General features: G+C 32.5%; 2 protein-coding genes and 1 non-coding gene across 4 annotated transcripts; 2 read left to right on the top strand and 1 right to left on the bottom strand.

Moving 5' to 3' along the window:
• The first annotated feature begins 1,764 nt into the window (after window positions 1-1,764).
• Trnai-aau lies at window positions 1,765-1,838 on the top strand. Its single transcript has one exon. It is a non-coding gene; the product is annotated as a tRNA-Ile (tRNA).
• A 725-nt stretch (window positions 1,839-2,563) lies between these two features.
• On the bottom strand, window positions 2,564-12,936 carry LOC123708683 (coiled-coil and C2 domain-containing protein 1-like). 2 transcript variants are annotated; one of them, XM_045659508.1, is made up of 14 exons: window positions 12,762-12,936; window positions 12,390-12,597; window positions 12,004-12,208; window positions 11,390-11,733; window positions 10,675-10,890; window positions 9,688-9,776; window positions 8,724-8,891; window positions 8,308-8,464; window positions 7,945-8,083; window positions 7,378-7,608; window positions 6,607-6,781; window positions 5,881-6,029; window positions 4,528-4,645; window positions 2,564-3,581 (listed from the first exon to the last, which is right to left on the bottom strand). In XM_045659508.1, exons 1-14 carry the CDS (start codon window positions 12,801-12,803, stop codon window positions 3,462-3,464), a joined length of 2,361 nt encoding a protein of 786 aa, XP_045515464.1. In that variant the 5' UTR covers window positions 12,804-12,936; the 3' UTR covers window positions 2,564-3,461. The 2 variants fall into 2 exon arrangements, with proteins under 2 accessions (XP_045515464.1, XP_045515465.1); XM_045659509.1 differs by having other exon boundaries at window positions 4,528-4,618.
• A 294-nt stretch (window positions 12,937-13,230) lies between these two features.
• On the top strand, window positions 13,231-24,023 carry LOC123708223 (cytoplasmic dynein 1 light intermediate chain 2). Its single transcript, XM_045658814.1, has 9 exons — window positions 13,231-13,387; window positions 13,620-13,810; window positions 14,215-14,418; window positions 20,460-20,668; window positions 20,950-21,179; window positions 21,793-21,904; window positions 22,426-22,566; window positions 22,957-23,198; window positions 23,456-24,023. The coding sequence occupies exons 1-8, from the start codon at window positions 13,314-13,316 to the stop codon at window positions 23,188-23,190; spliced, it is 1,395 nt and encodes a 464-aa protein (XP_045514770.1). The 5' UTR covers window positions 13,231-13,313; the 3' UTR covers window positions 23,191-23,198; window positions 23,456-24,023.

Here is a 24,023-nt window from a genome sequence, read left to right as displayed (position 1 = left end):
TTGTAAAATAGCATTTGTTTCCTAATCAAAATATGAATTTCATACATTTAACCAAAGCCTTTTCTCCCACACATAGGGGGAGGGTAGTGGGGACGGGGACATTGACGTCATTGCCCACCCTTGACATTGCTCGATCGATCTACCCGCAATGCCGAGGCCGTGTTTACAATGAAACCTGAATGAAATCTTATTAGAATCCTATTTGTGGAACTAAATGTATATTTACAACAATACAAATGTTTATTCTATTAGAATTTAATAGAATTGAGCGTGTTTTTTCGTAATAGATTATGGTTATATCAAGGATTTATGAGCGTAAATTTAGTCTTGTTTAGTGTTAAATACTCCGTACATAAGCTATCATTATTTATTATCCCAATGCGGCAACTATTACATTTATATAACATACAAAACAATACATTACAGTAATATATGACAATATGTACAGTTAAACCCGTTTACGACGACATCGTTTAGACCAACATACTGTTTATATTGACGAAAATCAAAGGTCCCGCCGGGTAAAAGTATTAGGTACTTAATATCAACGTCATCGGCTTTTACGACCAAATATGAATAGTCCCTCATAGCATGTCGTTATATTAAATTTTCCCTACAAAGACTAACTATTTCTTACAGCGTCTTTCTCTGTACTTGTTTTTTAATAGATGAAGATGTGTGACAGGTTGTAAAAATTTTACTTTGAAAAAAATTGCAATGAAAGTTAAATAAAGATAAAAGTATATTTTTTTAATCATTCCTTTTGTTATTGTTTTTTGTGTTTTATTGTGTTTGTGTTACTCGTTGTTACAACATAACTAAGAATTAAACATTAATTCTATTTTTATATTACCATAAAAGATAACCTTTTCCCAAAATATCCATAACCTTTCGCGGGTAAACAGTAAAGACTCGTTTGTACGCCCTTCACTGACCTCAACGACCTTCAACCTCGGCGTCCTGTGACGTCATTCCTCAATTACTTGTTTCGGATGTCTGAAAAGACTTGTCTTGCTCAGATACGAGTTCAATGAAGTAATTTAACTTCCAAAAAGTAACGCTTTACCGAGCAACAACGCGGTTTACTCCAATTTTAGAATTTATTTAAAAATAATCTAGAATCTCGAGTTTATTAGCGCAAGCGTACGAAGCACTACGACCTGCTCGTGTTACAAAACCTAATTTGTCGTACAGGAGTCGCACTAAGCTAATCTTTGTTTCCGGATGTTAGCAAAAGGTTTGAGCAAGTCCTCTACATTATGTCTCATATTTACCATAACATAATTTATGCAAGAGTAATGGTATGGTAGGTATAAGTATTAAATGAACGCTTGGATGTTCCTTGATTTTTAATTCCAATACTCAGAATAAAATAAATTCCTCACAAAATTAGTAACCATATTCAGTACGTAATGCGTAGAACGTATTCTATAGTGGGGAAGCCCTGATGGCAACACTGCAGGCACTTCGCCAACTAAACCGGTTCACAAACAGCTTAGTTCCTTAACCTACACTCAAGTTGCGATCTCCATCGCCGCTTATTTTTATCGAGTTTCTTTAGCGTCTATCAGCATTTATATTATTTAGAAGGCACTGCAGAATAATTTATATATTATTCGTACTGCGTAGACTGTGATATTTGTCATATGTTACTGTATTATTATATGAAAGAATCTAAACTTTTACTCGGCTTAATTATTAAGAATAGAGCTTGGAATTTTTATTTTCAATAGTACGATAGGTTATTTCGAAAATATTTCAACAGGCCCATTAGCTCAGTTGGTTAGAGCGTCGTGCTAATAACGCGAAGGTCGCGGGTTCGATCCCCTCATGGGCCACAATCTTTTTAAACCAATTTTTAAAATAAAAGACCTGTTTATCTAGTTTTACTGCTGGTCATACTATTATTAACGTAATTGTTAACATTGGAAAATGTATATATTAGCATAACATCGATGCGTGTTTATCTAAAACATTAGCAAATTTAGTAATAAATTTGCTTAACCATTTATACGAAACATCAAAACACGAAATATCAATAAAGTTGATTTTTAACTGGATAAAAATCACATTTATTGATATTTCGTGTACGAATGCCACTAAGTATATATATTAAATCTATTTTCATATTTTTCGTTTACAATTTGTAACATGCTCATATTATTTATAACTGCTGATTTTCAACCACTACGATATGGGTTTAATTCTCGTCAAAACAATTATGGTTAGTAGACACACCTACTTAAAAATTATGAATGAAACACATTGTCGTCTTTGAAACACATCTGTACTCATTGACTGATTGGCGCCATCTTGTGCTCAATTATGACACTACGTTTTATGCAAAATGTTGCTGCTAATTGAGATTGAATGGTCTTTGGTAATTTTAAACAAACTAAAATGACGGTTTTATTAAAAAAAATCACATTGTTAATTTTTCAAAATTACTGTTTGAAAATATTGAGTGATTAATTTTTATTAATAATATTTGGGCTAATATAAAATTGTAATGATAACTAGTGTTAGTCGGATTTGGGAATTGAGGCTAGAAAAAACATTTCAGTATTATAATTTAATGAATAGTATCTACAATTGTACAATAATAAAATATGCGTATTCAACAATATGATTTTGATAATAATATATACAATAAATACACTAGTCACAGATCTGAAAAAGGTTTATTCCTCATTAGCTTAAACATATTTTGCATTACCGTTTAATGCTTTGTCAACCTGCACTATTACTCTGCAACTTCCAATAGCGATAGCGATAACGATCATGATTTTGTATGCAAGATGTAGTTCTCTCAACATCCATAGCGCTGATGTCGCAACATTGAGATCGCGCGGTACAAAAAGTTATTGTAAATGGTGATTATTGGAAGTTACAGAGTAACCCTGGTATTTGGATAAGCTTCATATTTTAAGAGCTAGTTATAAAAACGTTTATGTTTATATTTCAGAATCAAGTTAATGAGACTCAAGAATGATTTTAAATAGAGCCTTTCTCATAGGTATATGTAAAACGAATATCACATGTTTATAAGTTAATAATTAACAATTTACTCTATTTTAATTGCCTTCGGGCAAGCTTTTTTGAAACGTAAAGGCCTTTGTAGATTTCAGTAAAACTAGGATCCATTAACATATATACCGTACAATAGAATAGTATATCTTAAAGCGAATTTAACAATAGGTTGGAATTTAATATTTTTCCTCGTAAAAAACGCTTTTTACGAATAAGTGGGTATGTATTTAAGATAAAATTAATGGAATTCACCTAAACCCTAAAATGTTGTTCTATGCAGCTTTTCTCTATTTAATTTTCCTAGAAAGCTTTTAAACGCATGCGTTGGTACTCGCTCACATACAAACAACATATCATGAAAATCCCGCTCTTTCAGCCTATTTAATCAACAAAACATTTAAGTTCAGTATGAGCTTTAAAAAAAAAGCTCTCTAGTTATTTATAACAAGCCACCTATGTTTTGTATGCTCTATTTGTTGTTGTAGTACGGGCGTGCGTACACGCATACGTACTTCTAGCGACCCGCCCGCTGGACGACGCCCGTCCATCAACTGTCGACAAAAATGTTATAATAACATGAGTAATTCAATAAATTATAGAAAAAGAAGTAATAAATATAGAAAATATATAGTTGCATGCACTCTACTCTTTTTGAAGTGAAACCTCTTTATCGGCGTTGAAGAAAAAATCACCGTCACATTTTTCGGTTACGCGTCAGATTGTTCCGTTACGCGCCATCTTTTTCTCTTTCACCACGGTTGTTTTGAGAGATTTAAAGCCATTAATAACAAAAATATATAATAACGATAACAATGATAGTAATAATTCTATTAAAATTAATGAAATTCTGTAATAATTTTAGTAGTAATAAGGTAAAATGAAATAATTGTATTATTTGTAATTATGTCTATGATAATAAAAGCCTTTTGTTCAACTTTATATCATTTAACTTTATTTAACCAATTTCTGTAAAGTTGCAAAAAGTAGATCGTTTTTCGAAAAATAAGGTCATAAAGAAGTTTCACTGCTTACGTGTGTACACTAGTACACGCACACATTTTTCTGAATTCTCTAAAGGTATTCGAATGTTTGACATTGATGTCAAATTAAAAACTTCTTGCAAAATTATTGGAAAGTTATTTTACTGATCTCATATGTTTATGTTAATGACACATTTTTAGTTTAATAGTATGGTAGATCGACTCTGGAATGACATAGATGAACAAACCATTACGTATGTGACAATATTTATTCAATTACTCAATAAATTTATTGATTATCTATATTCAATTTGAATTAAACAAATAATTCAAATTGTTAAATTATTCTTGGGGAAGCAACAATTTTTTTCCCCACACATTCATTCTCTTTTTTTCTCGTTCTATTAAATTAACTGTTAAACTACAAAAGGTAATATTATTTATTTTTTAAACAGTTAAACTGATATAAATTATTGTGCTCCATAACCGACCCCATAAAGCTAGTCATAATACTGACCTGATAAGCCTCATGCAAGGTACACTGTGTCTCAAGCGGTGCCAATTTGACGGAAGCAGACCCCAGCAGTGTGTCCTTACTGAACCAGCCACTGCAACACAACACGCCGTCACAACACCTGTATAAGACTACAACTAGAACAGGCAACTACTACTACTACGATATTGATACAAAGGTAAGTAATAAAACAAAGTCCTACAAAAATTATATAAATATATAGTATTGTCTTTTGTTAATATACCTTTTACACATTGAAAGAAACCCCTTTTTTACCGGATTGAAGCTATGTATTATTATAAATTTATAATTTTTTACATAATTTTAAATTTAATTTTTTTTCCGACGCTTCGCGCGCTTTACTGCGTGCGTGGTCGCGGTGACTAAAGACAAAAGGTGTTGAATGTCAAAATATAATATATTAATAATTCAAAATAAATATATAATATCAATATTGTCTAAGAGACATACACGTACGCACTCACTAGAATTGATATTTTACTAGGGTTTATGACATTGATGATTGTAATTTCTACGGTGTTAGCTATCTAACTAAATACATTTTTAATGCAGTTTAAGCTAAGAGAAGTAAATGGTAATATATTTTGACGAACAACAGTTGATAGTTATATTTTCGTTTATAAGGATTCTTTCAAAATAAATTTAGACTAATAGATTTTCAAATTATTGTTTAGTAATCAAACACCGTCCTATTGACTGATACTTGATTGTATATAAATGAAAAAAAAAATGATAGATAAATAATTACAAATTAAAAGCATAAATAATAGGAAAGCAAACATGTCCCAACTTATACGCTTTAATCCAGAAAATATACCGGGTATAAACAAATCTACCAAATATACAAATAAATATTTAATACTGTTATAATCCTAAGCCTGGGATAAATTTTACTTCATAGCTAACTTAACCTAAATGTAGGTTTAAAATGAACGATATTAAACAAAAGCAATGTTGCGTCTCTGAACCAATCGTCAAACTGATCAAAGAAAATATTCCAATTTATAATGAACAAAATATTTATAGAAATAAAATAAAAATGTGTTTATCCATTTTAAGTAGATATATATTACAATATATAAGACTGGGGAACCCTTTTAAGTAAAAAAATACCTGTGTTAGGATTCCCAGCTCTTCCATCACAAACTTAATTATACATTCCATAATATATATTTATATATAATTTAATTTATTTATTTTTGATTTTGATTTTCAACTGTAATCAACACGCTTTAGTGCTTGAGTGAGTGTGTGGGTGCAAAGGTTTGAGTGACTTTTTCAAACACAACAAGTGTGTAGAAATAGTGTTAGTATTAATAGTAACAAAAATCTTACCCTCTAGAATAAACTTCGAATTTAACAGCATGGCGTTTAAACACCCTGAGACACGCCCTTTGCCTTTGTATCGGTAACGTGAATACGGCGTCGTATTGCGGGCTGTTTGTATCTTTTATTAGTACCGTACGGTCTGACACGGGCGCATCCTGAAAAAATAATTAAGACAAAAACACTTATACAAACTTAGACAAGCGCCTTCAAATGTTGCCAATCCTAATTGTTCATTTCGATTAATAATATGACATTAGCTCTTACGTTCTTATGTAAAGCACAGATCTCTTTTAAGCACAGATTAATATATTTTGACAGTTAGGCTATGGCTACAAAATTGACAGTAATAAATTTTATACAAATATATAGAGGTATATATCCCATGTTCGAGGTATAGGAAACTTAAAATAAGTCCCTTTTTACTTAACAAATGTAGTAAAATTTATATTCAATAGGTCAGCACTTTTTTATTCAATATCGCTTGCACATATATCAAAAGAGAGAGCAGAAATTCCTTCCAATGTTAAAAACAAGAGATGAACTGAAATAAAGTGAAGGATCCGAGAATAGATTTAATATTATCGTCTAAAATTCTAAATATTAATATGTTTAATGGTACATTAGAATGACCCTAGAAGACTAAAACTACGGCTGTAAGATGGCGACGTGAATCTCGTTCGCATTATAATATTAAGTTTCTCATGTAAAAATATATGAATTTGTTATCCTTACCTGTGGATAAGGAAACTCGAACTTAACGTATGTATCGATTTCCCTCGGGTTAGGTACGTTATAAGCGATCCCACGAACTATCGTTAATTCTAGTTCACTCTCGTTTAGATCCGTATTGCATTGAACAATTGAGAACTGACGCATCTCGTAGTGGAACTTTGGTGGGGTTCCGAGGCTGGAAAAAAATACGTAAAAAAATCGTATACGTTCTTTTTTTGTCTCTGCACTAGACATAATTTAGCATTACGAACTAGCCTAACTTCAGACTAAGTTTAAGTTCAAGTATTACGTAAACAGATTTACTGCAATTAATCCCCCCCCTTCACTTGTCAGCTAAAGTAAGCAAAGCTCTCAAAAACAATAGTACATAAACGTATTCATTTATTTTTGTAGGAATCCTCGAAAACGCATTTCTTTTTCAAGCATAGACAATGTGTTCGTAATATGGGTATAAAAGTAAATAATTACTGTTGACGTAATCACCAAATAAGAAAATCAAAGACAGCCCCCCACCTCCCCCTATAGTGGTCACGTAATACTTGAACGGCCCCTAATCAGTAATTTAAGTCTAACCTAATTTACTAAAAACGACAATTAACTTAAGAAAGTGTCCTTACTGTCTCAGGGAAGACACTTTGTTCTTATGTACTACTTTTCTTTCAACAGATTTTACATTTTAATGTCATTCTTGCATGTGTTGAATGCGTTTTAATAAATTTCTAAGACTAGTATTAAAAAAATCTATTATTAATATATTTAAAAAAAACATACGTCTTAGCCACAGCCACAACATCCAAATCTTGTTTGACAGTGACAGCTAAATGCTCAAATCTGTTACTTTCGGCGATATTTCCCATAGCCTTATAATGGTCCCGGTTTGTCAAACACAATTTCAATTGATTTGACAATTGTGAATGCAAACGGGACATTACGTCATCGTCTTCAAGGGATATTGACGTATCATCCGGTGGACCACAGTCTTCAGCCGATACTATATCGAAACTGGAATTAATGGAAAATACATGAAAAAACCTAGATGGCGCTGCTTGTATAACAAAACTCACTATCGTTAATACGCATTTACCGAACGTATTATATTCCTACCCGCATATAATTTGTTTTACTGTTATAGTCAAACTCGTCTGTCCCCTTTTATCACTGCGTAATAAATACAGGTAAAATAATAATTTAGAGTTAATTTCGTTAATAAAAGGCATCAGCAAGCTATAATCGAGCCAATGATATTAAACCAAAATTTATTAAATTAGAAAACACTCTTATTCCCAACTTCTTTCTTACGAATATTGTACTTGACATTGGATATAAAAAGTCGCTTACGTCTCTTCAATTTGTTTCTTAGTTATAGGTGGCAGTGGAATGGACTTCAAATCAACTGGAAGGCCTCCTTTAGTTGCTTCTATTAAAGAGTCGAAACCTTTCGCTGCTCTAAGATACTCTTTTGCCTGCTCCAAATTACCTGAAAATATTCGTAATTAATTTTAACTCACAACTAGGTTCTTAATATAAAATATTATAGGTGTTGTACTGACTTAATTAAAAAGGTTCTGATAAGTAATCTGTCACATAACAAAGTAATATATTTTTTAACTCAACGTGTATTAAAGCGAATAAGATCTCGCATAACTGACTTAGAAAATTTATATTCAACCTGAATTAAGGGGAGAATTAAAACTGGCTTACCACTCTTTTTAGCCTTAAGTGCCGCTTCCTTGAACTCTTTTTGCTTGTGCATAAGTAGGAGTAATTGCTTGTCGTTTCGAGTCATCTGTTTTGGTGAATTTCTGGCAGGAACCTTGGGACTGGATGATGATGGTTGCGGAGCAGTTGGCTGATGAGACTAAAAAATAAGCTTTAGCTTACTCTTGAAATTTTCGCTTAGAAAATATTATTATTGAATTTAAAAAATATTGTATTTTTGTGGATATCCCATGCTGCAAATCTTCGCTATAAAAGGCTCATAGACAATGAAGTACATAAAATTTCGTTTAATTTATCCAGAGCTCCTAAACCTTCAAACAATAAACTTGAATATGCTTTTACTTGATTCGAAAATACAACTTCTCAGCATTTTAAAACTACCCTCAATGTTTACTCACTCCTTCAGTGGGTATTGGAGCATATCCAGCCGGTGTTGGTAATTCATCTACGGATATAGGTTTTCCTGCAGCGTGTAATTTAATCGCTTCTTGATACTGCTTTGTTATTCTCCCCATACGCCGAGCTTTCGATGAATTACCTTGTTCTTTTGCTTTTGATTCTTGTTCCTTAAAAAATAACTTATTGTTATATAAATAAAATTATACCATAGATTTTTATCTTAATATGTATACAAAATAAACCTTGCCAAATAGTTGGTGCTAGCCACACAGATAGCAACGTTAATAGAAACTAGTCGTATACACAACTGGTCTGTATAATACACGATTACTTACAATTTTATCAGCTACATCTTTATGTACTGAAAAAGTATAGCAATCATTCATTCCGCGAATATTATTCTTCATATTTCACTATCTCTATAAGAAAGTTATATGAACTATTTCTCCACGTGGGGATTTGTGCTTAATAGAGTTTCATGCGGTGGGCCAGACTGTAGTACCTTGGTAAGAAAAACTGAACGACTTTTGATATGTCAATGTGTAGGCTTTAGGGGAATGTCTTCGAAGAGAAGAGTGGAAACAAATAACAAAACGCGCGTGTGTCTTAGCGGATTACGTGCAGACTTGTGTATTCTTGGGGTGGCATTCGACTAGATTTAGTCGGCCCAACTCCACGTAGCAGGGTTCTGAGACTTGAGACATAGATTCGTTCCGGTACTAATCGACAACTTCGCTAGAAATACCTGCACGTGTAGGAAACACGTAGAGGAAAATAAGTTCAATTATATTTCCACCTCAGATATTTGTTAAATGCAATTAGATAAAAAAAAATCCATTACACAATTCGGCATTAAATAATAGTCAATATCTTTGTAATATGCACTTATTTATAACCTTTTTCAAAACAGCAACAGCAGAAAGAGATTTCTAAAACAATATTCATATATAATATGCTTCTTACCTGAAAAGCGGCTAGCCTTTGCTTCAAAGCTTCATCGACTGTGGAGGCCGTTATAAGACCTTGAGGTGGAGCCACTGGTTCAGGTGCCGCTACACATTAAAAACAGTCGTATTTTAGTACGTATTGTTAATAATTTGTTATTCAGAAGGTAAAAGTACAGTTGCGGCATTAAGCATATAGCAAACATAATTACTATAAATGTTGCGATATCCTAAATAATTTGGTTTGTGATTTCAAATATTTAATCAAATAAAGTGACAATTCACATAGGAATTTATTGATTTGATTCTAAGACATTTTATTATCTATATCTTTCATATATCTATAAATATATGTAGGTATAAATAGAGGGAGATGAAAACTAAAATCTTAATTGGACATTTATGTTTCAGCCCAGAAGCATTTCTATTGTATATTAAAAAATCCTGTAAGAATAATATTACATAACAAAATAACTGAAACAGAATTGCTATTCTTTATCACCAATCTTCAATTCCCACCTACTCAGGTAACATACACCATATAATGCCGTAAAAAGGATACACCTAATGTATCCTTGATTACATAAATAGTAAAGAAACTGATTATCATTTTATTGTGTACTTTGTAAGAGTCTATCTATCTAAAGGACATCTTTTTATTTCCACTGGATCACATCAATATTTATTTACTATATACATTTATTGAACACAACCAGTGGGGCTACAACCATTTATTTTTGGACCTCTGATTCTATATTTATTTCGTGATATTTCTTCTTCTAATAGGCCAGTAGCAGTCAGCCTTCTGTGCCAGACAGACGGCAGACGCCGTTGACTTTTTGGATCCAAGACGATTTCACGGCTTGTTAAACGGTGCTGTTTAGTTAAGAGGCTTCGCTGTTAATTGAACGGCTTATTAAGCTAGGCTGCTACATATATATGATAATTCTTGACAAAATTATTGTTTATTATTATTATGTTAGGAAATAGAAAATAATAAACATACCCTCAGTTTGTTTCTGATCTTCAGTAGTCTGACTTCCAACCATAGCAGCAATCGCTTCAACAGTAGGTAGTTCATTCAAGTCCATTTCTTCACCTGCTTTATATGCATCTAACACAATGTCAAACTGCTTCGCCACTTTCAGGTATTCAAGAGCCATTACTTTATTATCAGCATGTTTGTTTGCAAGAGCCGCTGCTTTAAATTCTTCTTTTCGTTCTGAAAGTATTAAGTACAGTGTTTACTCTATATAACGACACTGTGCGTTATAGAGAAGTGTTGTTTAATGGAGAGAAGAAAAACGACAAAAGAACGTAGCAGCTGCGCAGTTTATCTTGCGCATTTTAAATGTACTTTTTAATTATTACTCAATTGTTATCGTCATTGAGAGTGGGTGTAATGCTATGTAGAGTGCATCATTGTATGGAAGATAAGCTAAAACAACCAAAACCAATTGCTTTAGGGAGTTCGTCGATAAATCGAAGGACTTTACATGGAATTTACACTGTATTTGTACATTATATTTTATTGTACATACATATTGTAATAAACAAAAACTAAAGCAAAAAATATTGGTTAATAACATAACTTTCAAATGTATGTATAAAGAGACACATAAATACAGCGGCATCTAAAACTGATTTTCAATTATTGACTTGATAATTTCTTATCATAACTGGTTAAAATATTAAAGCAATATGATGAAATCAGCTCTTACGTAAGATTTTCCTAAGTCCCTCCTCTTTCGCTGGATCCATTGCAGGTTCCACAGGTAATTGTGGAGGTGGAATTTGTGGTTCTGGGGGTGTTGAGGGTCTTTGTCCAAGTGATTCTGAACGAGGGGGGGGAGCTGGAGCTCTTCTTAAAGGTAAAGGAGGGTCACTGGAAGGGATTGTGTTCGGAATTGATGGTATAATTGGTACTTTTTCAGGGACAAGAGTTGGAGTGGTATCAGTTTTCTTGCCCACAATGACAGGTGGTGGAATATCTTCATCGTTTATAGGTTTTCCTGATTTTGCTTGCTTTAATAAATCATTCAGTGTCTTAAGGCCTCTAGCAAACCTGTAAATTTATATAAAAAACTGAAAATGATTTGTTTATTATATAAAGCTATAATATATAATACAGCTATGAGCTACATGTCTATAAATTTCAATTTTATTATATGTTAATTGTGCTCAAAGAATCAAATTATTTCATCTAGACTACTTTAACATAAATATGCAGCTTCAAGTACACTTCTTAAAAGATAACATAAGATTTGCATAGCTTAATAAATTTACTTCATTTTATGCTTATGATATTACATTAAAGTATCAAATACATTCTTACCTTCTAGCCCGACTACTTTCTCCAATCTCTTTAGCATTTTTTTCGGCTAGTGTATAATTTGATATCCTATCTTGTAATAAACTGACTGTACTATTCTCTGCACTGATAGCACCAGGAGGTGCAGGTGCCGGCCGGCTCATATTTGGTGGAGTTTCATCTAAGGCCAATGCTTGGAGCTCATTTAATAAATCAGGATCATCATCATCTATGAATATATAAATAAACATGGTAAATAAGTGCTATAACTGAATAAGTGTACTTGGTTACCAACATGAATAAAGTTATTTTGAGTTTAAGTTTAAAAATATGTGATAATTTTTTTTAAGCTAACTTATTTATAACAAAATACAAACAATAAAGTAATATAATAAATAGAAACCCCTTACCCGATCCTTCCTCATCTGATGGCACATCTTTCAAGCTTGCAGCAATCATAGCATCCAAATCAGCTGATGCAACAGGAGCTGGCTTTCTAGGTCTTCTTGTCTTTCCACCACCACCACCAGTGATTGCCGCAAGTTCTGCTTCCAGATCATCATCTGATATGTCCATAGGTTCATCATCGTCTAAATCGGGAATATCTATAAGTCCAAACTGAAACAAAGGGTTTGTTGACACAAGCAGCTGATAAGAATATGAAGTTAAGGATTAGTCTCTGCTGCTAAATAGATTCATATATTCAACCATATATTCATTAATAAGTTAGATTTTACACTACGTACTAAATAAAGAGCTTATAATGTAATTAAATGACTCACTTGCGACAAATTGCTTTTTCCAGATCTTTGTTTTCTAGACATATTTCGCGTCACTTTAAGCTGCAGTTATGTTATAATAATTCAAATGAACAAATGGCCACAATTATGTGGAAAAAATATAAAATAGATTGCCTACAGTTTTTTACCAAAATAAAAACAAATCACAAAATCTATTAAAGGCTCAATCATACATTTAAGAAACTAGGTAATCTGTGCAAATGTCAAATTTTATCTGTGTGTCATTCAACTTACATTCATTTGAAATATTCACTTCCACAGCGATGTCTCGTAGTAATAGGGTTAAAATTATCAAATTGTATGCTTTCAATAAATACCAACGACTAGTTCTTGAAACGGTTCGTATTCCCATAAATAGTTTAGCAGTCATATTTCTCCTTGATTAGTTATCTGTTTTCATTTACACATGGCAGTAAAAACTCATAATATTTTTAATCTGTTCTCCCATCTCTGGAAGAGTGACGTATGAACGGCCGAAACGAAAACGAAAGAAAAGCCTCTTGTGCCGTTGTTATCTTCTATCATAACTGAAGAATGGAGACAAACGGCCAAGTAAATGGGCTTAAATCTAAAAAGAAAGACAATGGAGACGGCAAGGATAATTTATGGTAACTTTTCAGCGTTCATTTAAAACTTACATGCAGCATCCATATAGGGAATCCAATGTGTCACACCTATGATGTCAAGAGTCGTACCTGAGAAATATGTGACCTAGCTGCGACGTTTTACCTTTGTTTGTGAAATAATCACGGAATGCGTCTGTTGCCATACAAGTGCCACCTCAATGGTGTTCTCCTTATAGTATGTTTAAATAGATATATAAACAATTTTGGTTTACAGGTCTGCAATCTTAGAAGAAGTTCAGAATCAAGGGAACACAAAATTACCATCTAATAAGAATGTATTAGTTTTGGGTGATAATGAGACGGGTAAAACAACACTTATAGCTAAATTACAAGGTGTAGAAGACCCTAAGAAGGGTTCAGCTCTCGAATATGCATATATAGATGTAAGGGATGAATATAGAGATGGTAAGTTATAAAAAATATATCAGTAGTCATACAACACAAAATGTTTAAATTGGGTTGATAATCTTATTTCTTAGTCAAATTTTGATGACCTTATTGATTGGCTGATATAATTGATATGGTTGGTTAACATGCTATATGTCAAATATCTTTTTTTTTACAAATGTTATGGTTCAAGAAAATCAAGGTAAACATTTAATACAGCATCATATTGGTACAAACTAAGCCAGGTCACTTTATACACAGGTTGTCAGTCTTAAACAATACCACATTTACTGCAACCCTACAATATTGTTTTATTCTTGGTTTATGGTCAGTCATCAAAGTATGCGACTATCATTTTATAACTTGTATATGGCTAACTTATTCTAATAGATATCTAGCTAATGCATGTAAATTATTTTCAGACCACACAAGGCTTAGTGTATGGGTATTAGATGGAGACCCAGGGCACAAAAATTTGCTCAAATTTGCATTGAACACAGAAACATTCCCGCACACACTAGTCATCTTAACGGTGGCTATGACAACACCTTGGGGTATAATGGACCAGCTCCACACTTGGGCTGCAGCTCTAGGTGATCATATAGAAAAATTAGGCCTTACACCAGGTATGTAGTATATTTCTTATTTGATAAAATAAATCTACATACTATTCTAGGGATTCAAATGCAGTTATCACCTACAATAGGCTAATTGTAAAAGCACATTATTAAATTTAAGTAGATAGAAAATGAGTATTCTTGTACAATTCAAAATCAATTATTTATACTGGTAATACAATGTACACTTATGAATGTCAAAAAAGTAATATATATGAAATGCTTCTTACAATTTTACATCTATTGCCAGTAGGGGCAGATCAAGGGTGTAGAGCAGAAGAAAAGAACTGGCAATAAACTCTCCGCCACTCTATTTAAACCCCCAAGTGTTTTATTTTACATCCAATCCCCATAAATATAGAGGACATTATTATGATGGTAGATTGTTGTCACCTGTGAGTAGTTTACGTTATACACCAAATGGCATGATTTAAATTCAGAGAAATGTCTCGTTTAGATATTCTAACCTTATATGTGAACTGAATTGATAATGACTAAACTTTATAGCTTGGTAATGAATGCTTTACATTTTATTTATGGAATAGATAATTATTATTAAAAATCTTATATCCCCTAACCTTTGAAACACATTCATATTTTCACGGTGTCACCCGCGCTAATTCAATATTAGCGCGATTTCAAATAGCCTTTCAAAAATAACAATCAAATTTTTTAATTTGAATTTGTGAAATTAGCATGTTCTTACACAAACTCTTCAGATTTATAATTAAGAAATTTATTAAAGTAAAAGTAAATTTAGATAGATATAAATAGTATATACGGGACAAGACAAGAGTCCATTTATTGTTGTCGTGTAAATGATCGATAGCGGTCGGCGTTAATGTAGATATGACGCATAACTGCATCCTAATTATATACCAGCAGGCAACTGAGAATTCATAGAACACGTTATATTACGAACGACGAAACCTTTGTCAGATCAAGGTCCTAATTTAATGTCACAAATTCCTTCGATGGCATGGATATTTAGCACATTCTTCATGTGTAGCATTGACAATTTTTTATGGCTAGTACGGGCTTTACCCGTATTATTTTTCCGAGACTAAAACACAAGATTTGCCTTATAACTTATGTGCCTTAACCCCTAAGCCTCGGAGCCCTTGCGATGTATTTCTTGGCTTTAACAGTCTATCCATAGGAAAAAAACTTCTTAACTTATTTATAAAACTTGAATCGATGGGTTTTTGAAGGCTAACAAGTTGTATTGTGGAAAAAATACACATCGAATTGATAACCTCCTTTCTTAACTGGCAACAGTTTGCTAATGCATAATATATAAGTACGATTATAACAATAAAAATAACATAATAAACATAAATATTTTTTTTCAACATCTTTGCTTAGATAAAAATTCTTCGCAATTCTCAACCCCAGTCTCTGTAGGTTATCGATATCAGGCGAATGCACGAAGCTCTTAAGCTCTGTTTATTTGTTGCGGTGACTCACGTGTGACGTTACCATTATACAATCGATTTAAACAGCTGGCTTTGACCCACAGTGTCGTAGGTGCTAACTGAACTCGTTAATGTTTATTTAATTTTAAAGGAAATCTTATATCGCTTGTGCAGGTATACGTGGTTTTTGTTTTATATCTAACAGTACTATGTCATTCAAAATGAGAAATTAAATAATGTGATGAACGGTGTAACTTTGCGCGAGTAGATAATTTCTTGATTTATGAAAAGTGAAAACATCCGCTACTCGTAAGTACCTACCGCCGCAGGTCGGAGGCAATTCTTATAAAGTTTCGAGAGCTGCATTATTTTTTATTGATTTATACATCGTTACATTTAAAAGAAAAACAACATAAAAATTTTGAGGGGTGCAACGGGCGGTCTTATCGCCAATAAGCGATCTCTTCCAGGCAATCCTAGTAAGGAAAACACAAAAAAAACAATATTAAGGGTAAAGTGAAAGAAGTGCATAACCAAATCAACAAAAACAAGTAACACTGAAAGATTATAGAATTACCAAAATTAATCTAAAACAATACAAAAATAACTCAAAAATAAAGGCTAATGTCAAGAATGATGTTCAAAGAATAAGAAATACAAGAATTATAAAAGTCACAGGATAGCATTTGGTTAAGAAATGTTTATGTAGTAGAATTTTAAAAGATCTTAGTAGTTGAGTCGGGCAGCGTATTCCACAACTTGGCGGATATTCTTAACGAATAGCCTTAAAAGGATGGGCTGTGAGATTGAATTTCCAAAAAGCATCTATTAGAGGAGCGTAACAGATAGTTATAAGGACCTGAGAATTTATACCGAATTATTGTAAATATTGTAAACTTATCATTAACAAGAACATCATCACGCCATTACGAGCATTTAGGGATATTTCTCAATACCTAGCTTTGTGTCAAAACTCATGTATTTAATTTCCTCATTTATAAGCTTTGTGCATTTGATCGATAGAAAGAGATGGAAATATGTTAATGCGTACGTAAGGCTTATTGTCTCTCCCACACAATTATGGCGTACACTTTTATACTCAGGTTTTTTGTATTCTGCGCACGTTTTGTTTATGCAACAGTTAGATTGACGGGCCTATGATTCTACAAGTAAAATACGACTTGTAGAAGACGATCATTGTTTCAAAACTTTTTTGTCATGGCCCATCTTTCCTTTCTAAAATGATGATCAATAATAGCATACATATATTCTATATACTAGGAAATTGTTATCGCAACTTAACTTTAAAAACATATTTAATCACACAACAAATTGCACCAACAAACACTGCTCTAGATAAATAAAATTTTACTTACAGTTAGCTGAGAAACATTTGAACTGGGTGTAGATTTGGGCTCAAGTATTTAAAAAAAAAATCTACGATTCTTAAGACATCCTTATTTCATTAATTACTAGCCGTGTCGTGTTCAATCTATTGTAGCTAAGTGTTAGTCACTCTCGATAAATAAAAATCTAGTTCAGGACACATCACCTAGAGATACGAATGTAGGATCTAATATTTTACCGTACTTAAACATTCGTAAAAATCGGTCGCTCCGTTTCGGTTTTTTTTCATATATACAGCTTTCTTTACAAAACAATGCAACATGGCGGCTAAAACAATTAATTCGTGAAAGTACTGTATTAAAGTGTGTCATGTAGATAAAATATATTTCGTATTTTTTTGTTACTGTTACAATCAGTCTTCCGTGATATAATTTTTGTGTATCTAAATGATATTGACTCACAATTTGCTGAGTGTAAATACAGTCAAAATCTGTTATAAAAATCCAAGGGACTACTCATAAGTCATAGTCGTAACAGCCGATGACGTTGTTATTAAATACCTAATACAATTTATTTCAGCCGGAACCTTTGATTTTGGTCAATAACTGGTATGTTGTTTTAAACGATGTCGTCATAAACGGTTTTGAATGTTTCTTATATTCCTGGAGTGAGAACTGCAGTTAGGTGTAGAATCTTTTCAAGTCAAAATTAAATGCATTAAAATTAGAAGGTTTTTTTAAAAAAATTAAGATGTGATCTTAGTATACGGTCGCGTGTGTATTAAATGGATATTTCTTATTATTTTATTGGTTGATTTGTTTCGATGTATTCTTTAATTTATCAGCTGTAACAAAACTACCTTATTTGGAGAGAGAGAGTCCCATCTTACGTAGAACCTCTATAACTCGTTTTCGACTTATGGAGGATATTGAATTTGGCTATGTTTGATTTGACTTGGTTAAGATTTACTCTTACGACTTTTGACTTACATTTTTGTTTAATCGTCGTAATAAGTGTCAAATTTCCGATTGGTATAGGTTGTAAAATGAAACATCTGCTATGCTCGAGATTTATAGGTTCACTGATTATTCCGACAGTAGAGGGTTAAGATTTCGAGCAACGTCGGTTTTTGGGCTTGACGGGAAGGGAATATTTTTTTTAGTTTTGGGGTATTTCGATTTCACGCTTAACTCGAAGAAGTTTTATTTAATGCTAAGTACTAAACCAAAAACAATGTTAATGTCATCAAATCAAAATTCTTATAGAAATATTATCGTGTGAAACCTAATCAGTATTATATTTCATTCACAACTAAGTCGTGAGAATCAAGTTTATTTACATTGTTCGAATGGTCCTACATTTTTATGATAGAATTGTCTTATTTAAATTTATGATAATTTATTCCTAATTGAGAAACAGGTTCTTGTAAAGAATATATTAAGATTAGAATAACAAACGGTTGTTTATTGGCATTTTATTGATCTTATGTCATCATTATAAAAGCTTTCCAATATTAAAACATTGCTTCAATATTTGAAATAATTTAATTTTTGTATTACCTACTTGCTTTGAGAGTCTCCATAGTTATATGGAAATGCATATGTAGAAACAAGCTTAATTCAAAATTTGATGTCTATTATAAAATTTACCTTAATAGACGCCATTACTATTGACGAAAATGTAATTATGTTTATTCAATAATGGTATACATTTGTTGTTTATATTAAAAATTAATTGATTATTACAGCGTAGTAAGCTTTTTCAAGTAATAGATAATAACAATCCTACGTGCTAAGCTGTGAGTCATTATTCATTCATTATGCGCGATCTGTCTTGGACAGAGATGTGCAAACACCTGAATCATCATATATAAGCACTCCTAACAGTTAACACCGTAATAAATGATTACATCAAGTATATGTAAATTCAACTAAGACATCTGACAGTACAATTTCATTTCATAGAACTGATATTTAATTTACCACCGAATTTAAAAATGAACAGGTGAACAAATTTCCTTAGTCACACCTGTGAACTCTGATCGAGGCACCGTTTTAATAGACAAAAGTTTAAGACATTTTAAATATATTCTGGTTTAAAAACACACTTTAACTAGTATGTCTATTAAATTTGTTTAATATTGTATTTATCAATTTTAATATATTAATACAATATTCTTAACCTGTATAATGACTATAATAAATAAAATAAAAATTATTGGAAAGATATTGCAAGTAATATTTTGGTTACTCTTATAAAGTGACTGCAATTTACTATAGTTGGAAACTTTGCCAATAATTTTTCCCTTTCATAATCGAGTACTACTCCAGGCGATAGTGTGACCTGGACCTAGTTTGAAAATGAAATATATATTTTTTATTGAAGTTATACTTATTTTGGCGCGTTAGGGAAATATGATGACGGTAAATTTTTACGATGCGCGCGCGCACAGTCATAAAAAACCGACACCCTGAAGTTAGGTATAGTACACTTTTTGTGATATTTAAATAAACTTTATTCGATTAGATAATGCGTTATAATAAAAATGTTAATGTATTAAATATCTTTTTTCTATTGTTTGTCGTTTTTTACTACAAACGTAAAATAACATTTTTAAAAGTTTTTTATCTTGTTACGCCATAGAAGTATAACTTGTAACGCGTGTACATAAGTACACACACGTTTTTATTTTTATTTTAAGAGATGCTTTTAGATCTCCAATGGGCCAATAAAAATATTGACCTAGCTGCCACTGAACAAAACGCCCATAAACGGAATCATTTACAAATCATAAACAATAACCAAATATATACAATTATAGAATATAGATTTCTACTAGCTAACCTGGCAAACGTCGTTTTGTCATGTTTATTATTTATAGGAATAGTTCAATAAAGATAAATATCTACTATAATAAAAAATAGGGGTTGATCGAAGAGCGGTGACAATTGGAGGGTTGTATGTATTTTTGTATGTTGTATCATAAAAATAAAAACAAAAAATTATGTCTAAAAAAATAAAATTTGGACACCCCTTATCACTTAGGGGTTTGAAACATAGATAGTAGCCGATTATCAGACGTACTGAATATGCATAAAAAAAATCATATGAAACAGTCGAGCCGTTTCGGAGGAGTATGGGAACAAACATTGTGGCACGAGAATTTTATATATAGATTTCTATAATCTATATAATCTCGAAATCCAAAGAAAGATTTGTAAAAACTAAGAATGTGATATAAAAAGAGAAAAAAATGAATTTCTATTATTTATTATATTTTTTTTTCAGAACAAAAACATCAAAGCTTAAAGCAGCAAGTTCAAAAATGGCTCAGATATACCGAACCGGGGGATGAGCTGGAACCAGCGTCTTCTCCAATGAAGCGGTCTTCGCGGAACCTATCAGATGACCTCGATAGTGACGACGAAGACAATACCCTGCCTGAGAAGGTCCTTACCACCAACCTCGGTTTGGATATTGTTGTTGTGGTTACAAAGGTAAGACTTTTGAATATTGCCATTTTAAAATAAACATAATAGCTAATATATATATCTGATATCTGTAATTTAAAAATACGGTGGATTTTGATCCAGTAGTCGTGACAACCATATTCTTTCCTTTCCTTATTCATTGGGTTTAAATTGGCTATAAACCGACCTTGAATGTTTTGTCCTTATCACGCTCGTGCCATTTAGAACTTACTTTAAGCGAGGTTTATAATATGCTGGTACTTGATACGAAAATATAACAAAAAACTTTTACATATGCTTATTGTTAGACTGACTACATGAGCACCCTAGAGAAAGAGCACGACTACCGGGACGAGCACTTCGACTTCATGCAGCAGTGGATCAGGCGGTTCTGCCTTCAATATGGCGCTGCCCTGTTCTACACAAGCGCTAAGGAAGATAAGAATTGTGACCTGCTCTACAAGTATTTGACGCATCGGATATATGGCCTGCCTTTCCGCACGCCGGCGCTTATTGTGGAAAAGGACGCGGTTCTCATGTGAGTTCAAAATTATTTTTTTATAGATTAAAAATATTCCAAAGATTGGTAAAGCTTTTCTTATCAACACCAAAGAATAAAAATAAGTGCAGTTAATAATGGTACTACTAGAGTTTAAAAGTTTATTAAGACAACACGTCGAATATAAAAATATATATATAATGTTAAAATGAAGCAGGTGCGTTTTTGAACTGAATATCAATGAATTTTTCTTTTATTGTTTGGTTGAAAATACTCTAAAAATAAATTGCTGTTTGTTTAACTTGAGAATGGCTGCACCGATTTGGCTAATTTTGTTCTTGAAATATTTGTGGAAATTCAGGGAAAGTTACGAAAGGGAAACATAAATAAATAAGTAAAGAAAAAAACTAAAACAACAATTGAATTTTCCAATAAATACTATTCCTTGCTGGGAAATATTTGATGTTAAAAATAAAAATTGTCACTTGGTTGTCATATTGAGATATATGCAGATGCCTTCAGAAATTTGTGTTTCATAGCTGTAGTATGATGTCATTTCATTCGTTTGTTTAAAAAAGGTATTAATCTTTGACACAAATATATGTAGGAGGTACAAAGTTTACCGGGTCATCTAGTTTCAAATTATTTTTAGACCTGCTGGCTGGGATAGTATGAAGAAAATTAGTATATTACATGAAAACATACAGTCGTGCACACCGGACGACTACTACAGAAATATCATAGTACAACCCGCTACAAGGAAGGTAAATAAAATACACTGCATATTTAAATACCCCTTGTTCGTTTCAGTGTCTTCATTTCAAGTCTTTTCAGAAAAAAAAAATTGGTTTTTTTTCTCTAGACCATAAATAGTAGGAGGTTTGCAGGCAAAAAACCGTTTTTATTAAATCTAGAGTTTTTTTTTAAATCCAGAGACCTCTCAATCTCTTTGGTGATGGAAACATTTACTAACAACATCCACATTCTAATTTTAAATTAGTTTTAATCAAGTGTTTAAACTACTTTGAACCCTACCGGAAATTAAGGAAAATAAGTGTCCCAGAACTTAATATCAATTTTGTTTGTCCAATTTTTTGACCTTGACATCTAGTTTTACAAAGATACAAAAAAAGATTTTCCATGTACGCACGACATGTATATTATAAGCAACAACTATGTCCTCTATCTCGATTATCCCGATTGTACCCGCTGTCTTAAAGACCAGGTGCAGGACTGACAACTTCAAGGTTGAATAGATTATTAATCATTCATCAAACGCTTACAGAGCGGTGGTCTCCGAGAAGCAGAGATAACGTCAGAGGATGAGCAGACATTCCTCCAACGACAGCAGTCGGCGTTGTTAGCTGGAGCCGCTGCACCTCGGGCTGACTCCCCACTTAGGACTGCACAAAGGACCGCGGCGCAGGTAAATTTCTTCCCAGCATGATATTTACGAGAAATAGTTTTTTTTTATGTTTTGCTATTAAAAGTACATGCATGGACCTAATATTTTAATATATAAAAAATATATATAATTTATTTTAAAAACCGCGGGCTTACTAACGTTGACCTTTTTTTATTGATTGGTACTGATGCCTTATCATCTTACTTATAATTGTTTGCGTTTATATTAAATAAAATTAATTAATGAAATATTAATGAATTTTTTTATGTTTATTCCTATCGGATGGTTACAATATTTTACGCTTTGTTACGTAGGACTTATTTTTAATATTGAAGTATACGAGGTTCGAAATTTAACAAATTTGTCATTGTGCTATTGCTAAAAATATTTATTTTAATAATGTGTTGCTAGCTTGACGGCACAAAAATCGGTATGGGCGGCGGTACGCCAGGCAACGAGGGTGTTCTAGCCAATTTCTTTAACTCCCTGCTATACAAGAAGACTGGCTCGCCCGGCGCACGCGCAGACGTCTCGCCGGGCGCAGTGTCGGCTGCTGCCAGGTCTGACGCCGCGGCGGAACTGGATCGACTCACGCGCAATAAAAGACCACCGCCTACTGTCGATCTTAACTCGTCCGAGTGCTAGTTACGCAGGTTAGTTTTATCAGATTATTTTCGGTTATTTTTAATTTTAAAACTTGTTTTTTTTTAATTATTGCATGTTCATTCCGCTTAGTGCATTTTAATTTCCAAACAAAAAATAATATGCGTTTCATTACGATAGTTACTAATTTTATGCTTTGTTATGTAGGACTTATTTTTAATTTCCATACAAAATCGTATTTATTCTCTATTAACTAGATTAAAGAAGAGCTATTTCTTATCTCATTAGTTCCTTAATAATATTATAGGTAGAGTGCGGCAAGTGTACTCAAGGAAGGCAGGGCGTTCGCGTCCCGCTGCTTTACCACACGACTTCCCGCTTACTCGATACGAGAGGCTGTCAGCTATTCTCCATACTTCCATAAAAGGTATCTTATTGAAGAATGCTTATCGTTTTAGAGAGATGTAGAAAACTTATACGAATTCAACGGCTAGGAATCTGAAATGTTATATTCTATACCACAAGCACGGCAGATATTTATAAATTTAGCCACAAAGCCATAATATCTCTTATTTTCTTGAAATTCGTCAGGAAGTCTTGGAATGTTTCGAGCGGCTTACAGTGGAATGGAATAAAGAATCCTATTTAATTCTGTGTAACACTTGTTCTATGATATTAAGTATTTATTTAGGTAGCTTCACGTTCTAAGTTGAATAATGGTTTTAAGCACTGTCCACCGCTTACATGATACTTTTAGTGCGCCTAGCATCTAGTTATGGAACAAAAAAATTATATGTTTTAACTGCTTGAAGTATCATGTGGGCGGCAAGTGATTGTAATTCTTGAGATTAATCGGTGGTTTTGTACTGTATATA

The sequence above is a fragment of the Pieris brassicae genome, chromosome 4, assembly GCF_905147105.1.
Source record: "Pieris brassicae chromosome 4, ilPieBrab1.1, whole genome shotgun sequence".
NCBI classification, from domain to species: Eukaryota; Metazoa; Arthropoda; class Insecta; order Lepidoptera; family Pieridae; genus Pieris; species Pieris brassicae.
The sequence above is the reverse complement of the archived record's forward strand: the minus strand, read 5'-3'. Positions and strand labels throughout refer to the sequence as shown.

What these genes read in the sequence shown, in the direction of transcription:
- LOC123708683 (XM_045659508.1), bottom strand. Translation starts at nt 12,803, where the DNA reads ATGTCTAGAAAACAAAGATCTGGAAAAAGCAATTTGTCGCAA. An exon ending in GGGACTTAGGAAAATCTTAC is followed by an intron (nt 10,891 to 11,389) that starts GTAAGAGCTGAT and finishes TAATACTTTCAG; the next exon opens with AACGAAAAGAAGAATTTAAA. An exon ending in TCGAGTTTCCTTATCCACAG is followed by an intron (nt 6,030 to 6,606) that starts GTAAGGATAACA and finishes TTATTTTTTCAG; the next exon opens with GATGCGCCCGTGTCAGACCG.
- LOC123708223 (XM_045658814.1), top strand. Translation starts at nt 13,314, where the DNA reads ATGGAGACAAACGGCCAAGTAAATGGGCTTAAATCTAAAAAGAAAGAC. An exon ending in GAAAAGGACGCGGTTCTCAT is followed by an intron (nt 21,180 to 21,792) that starts GTGAGTTCAAAA and finishes AATTATTTTTAG; the next exon opens with ACCTGCTGGCTGGGATAGTA. An exon ending in TACAACCCGCTACAAGGAAG is followed by an intron (nt 21,905 to 22,425) that starts GTAAATAAAATA and finishes AAACGCTTACAG; the next exon opens with AGCGGTGGTCTCCGAGAAGC.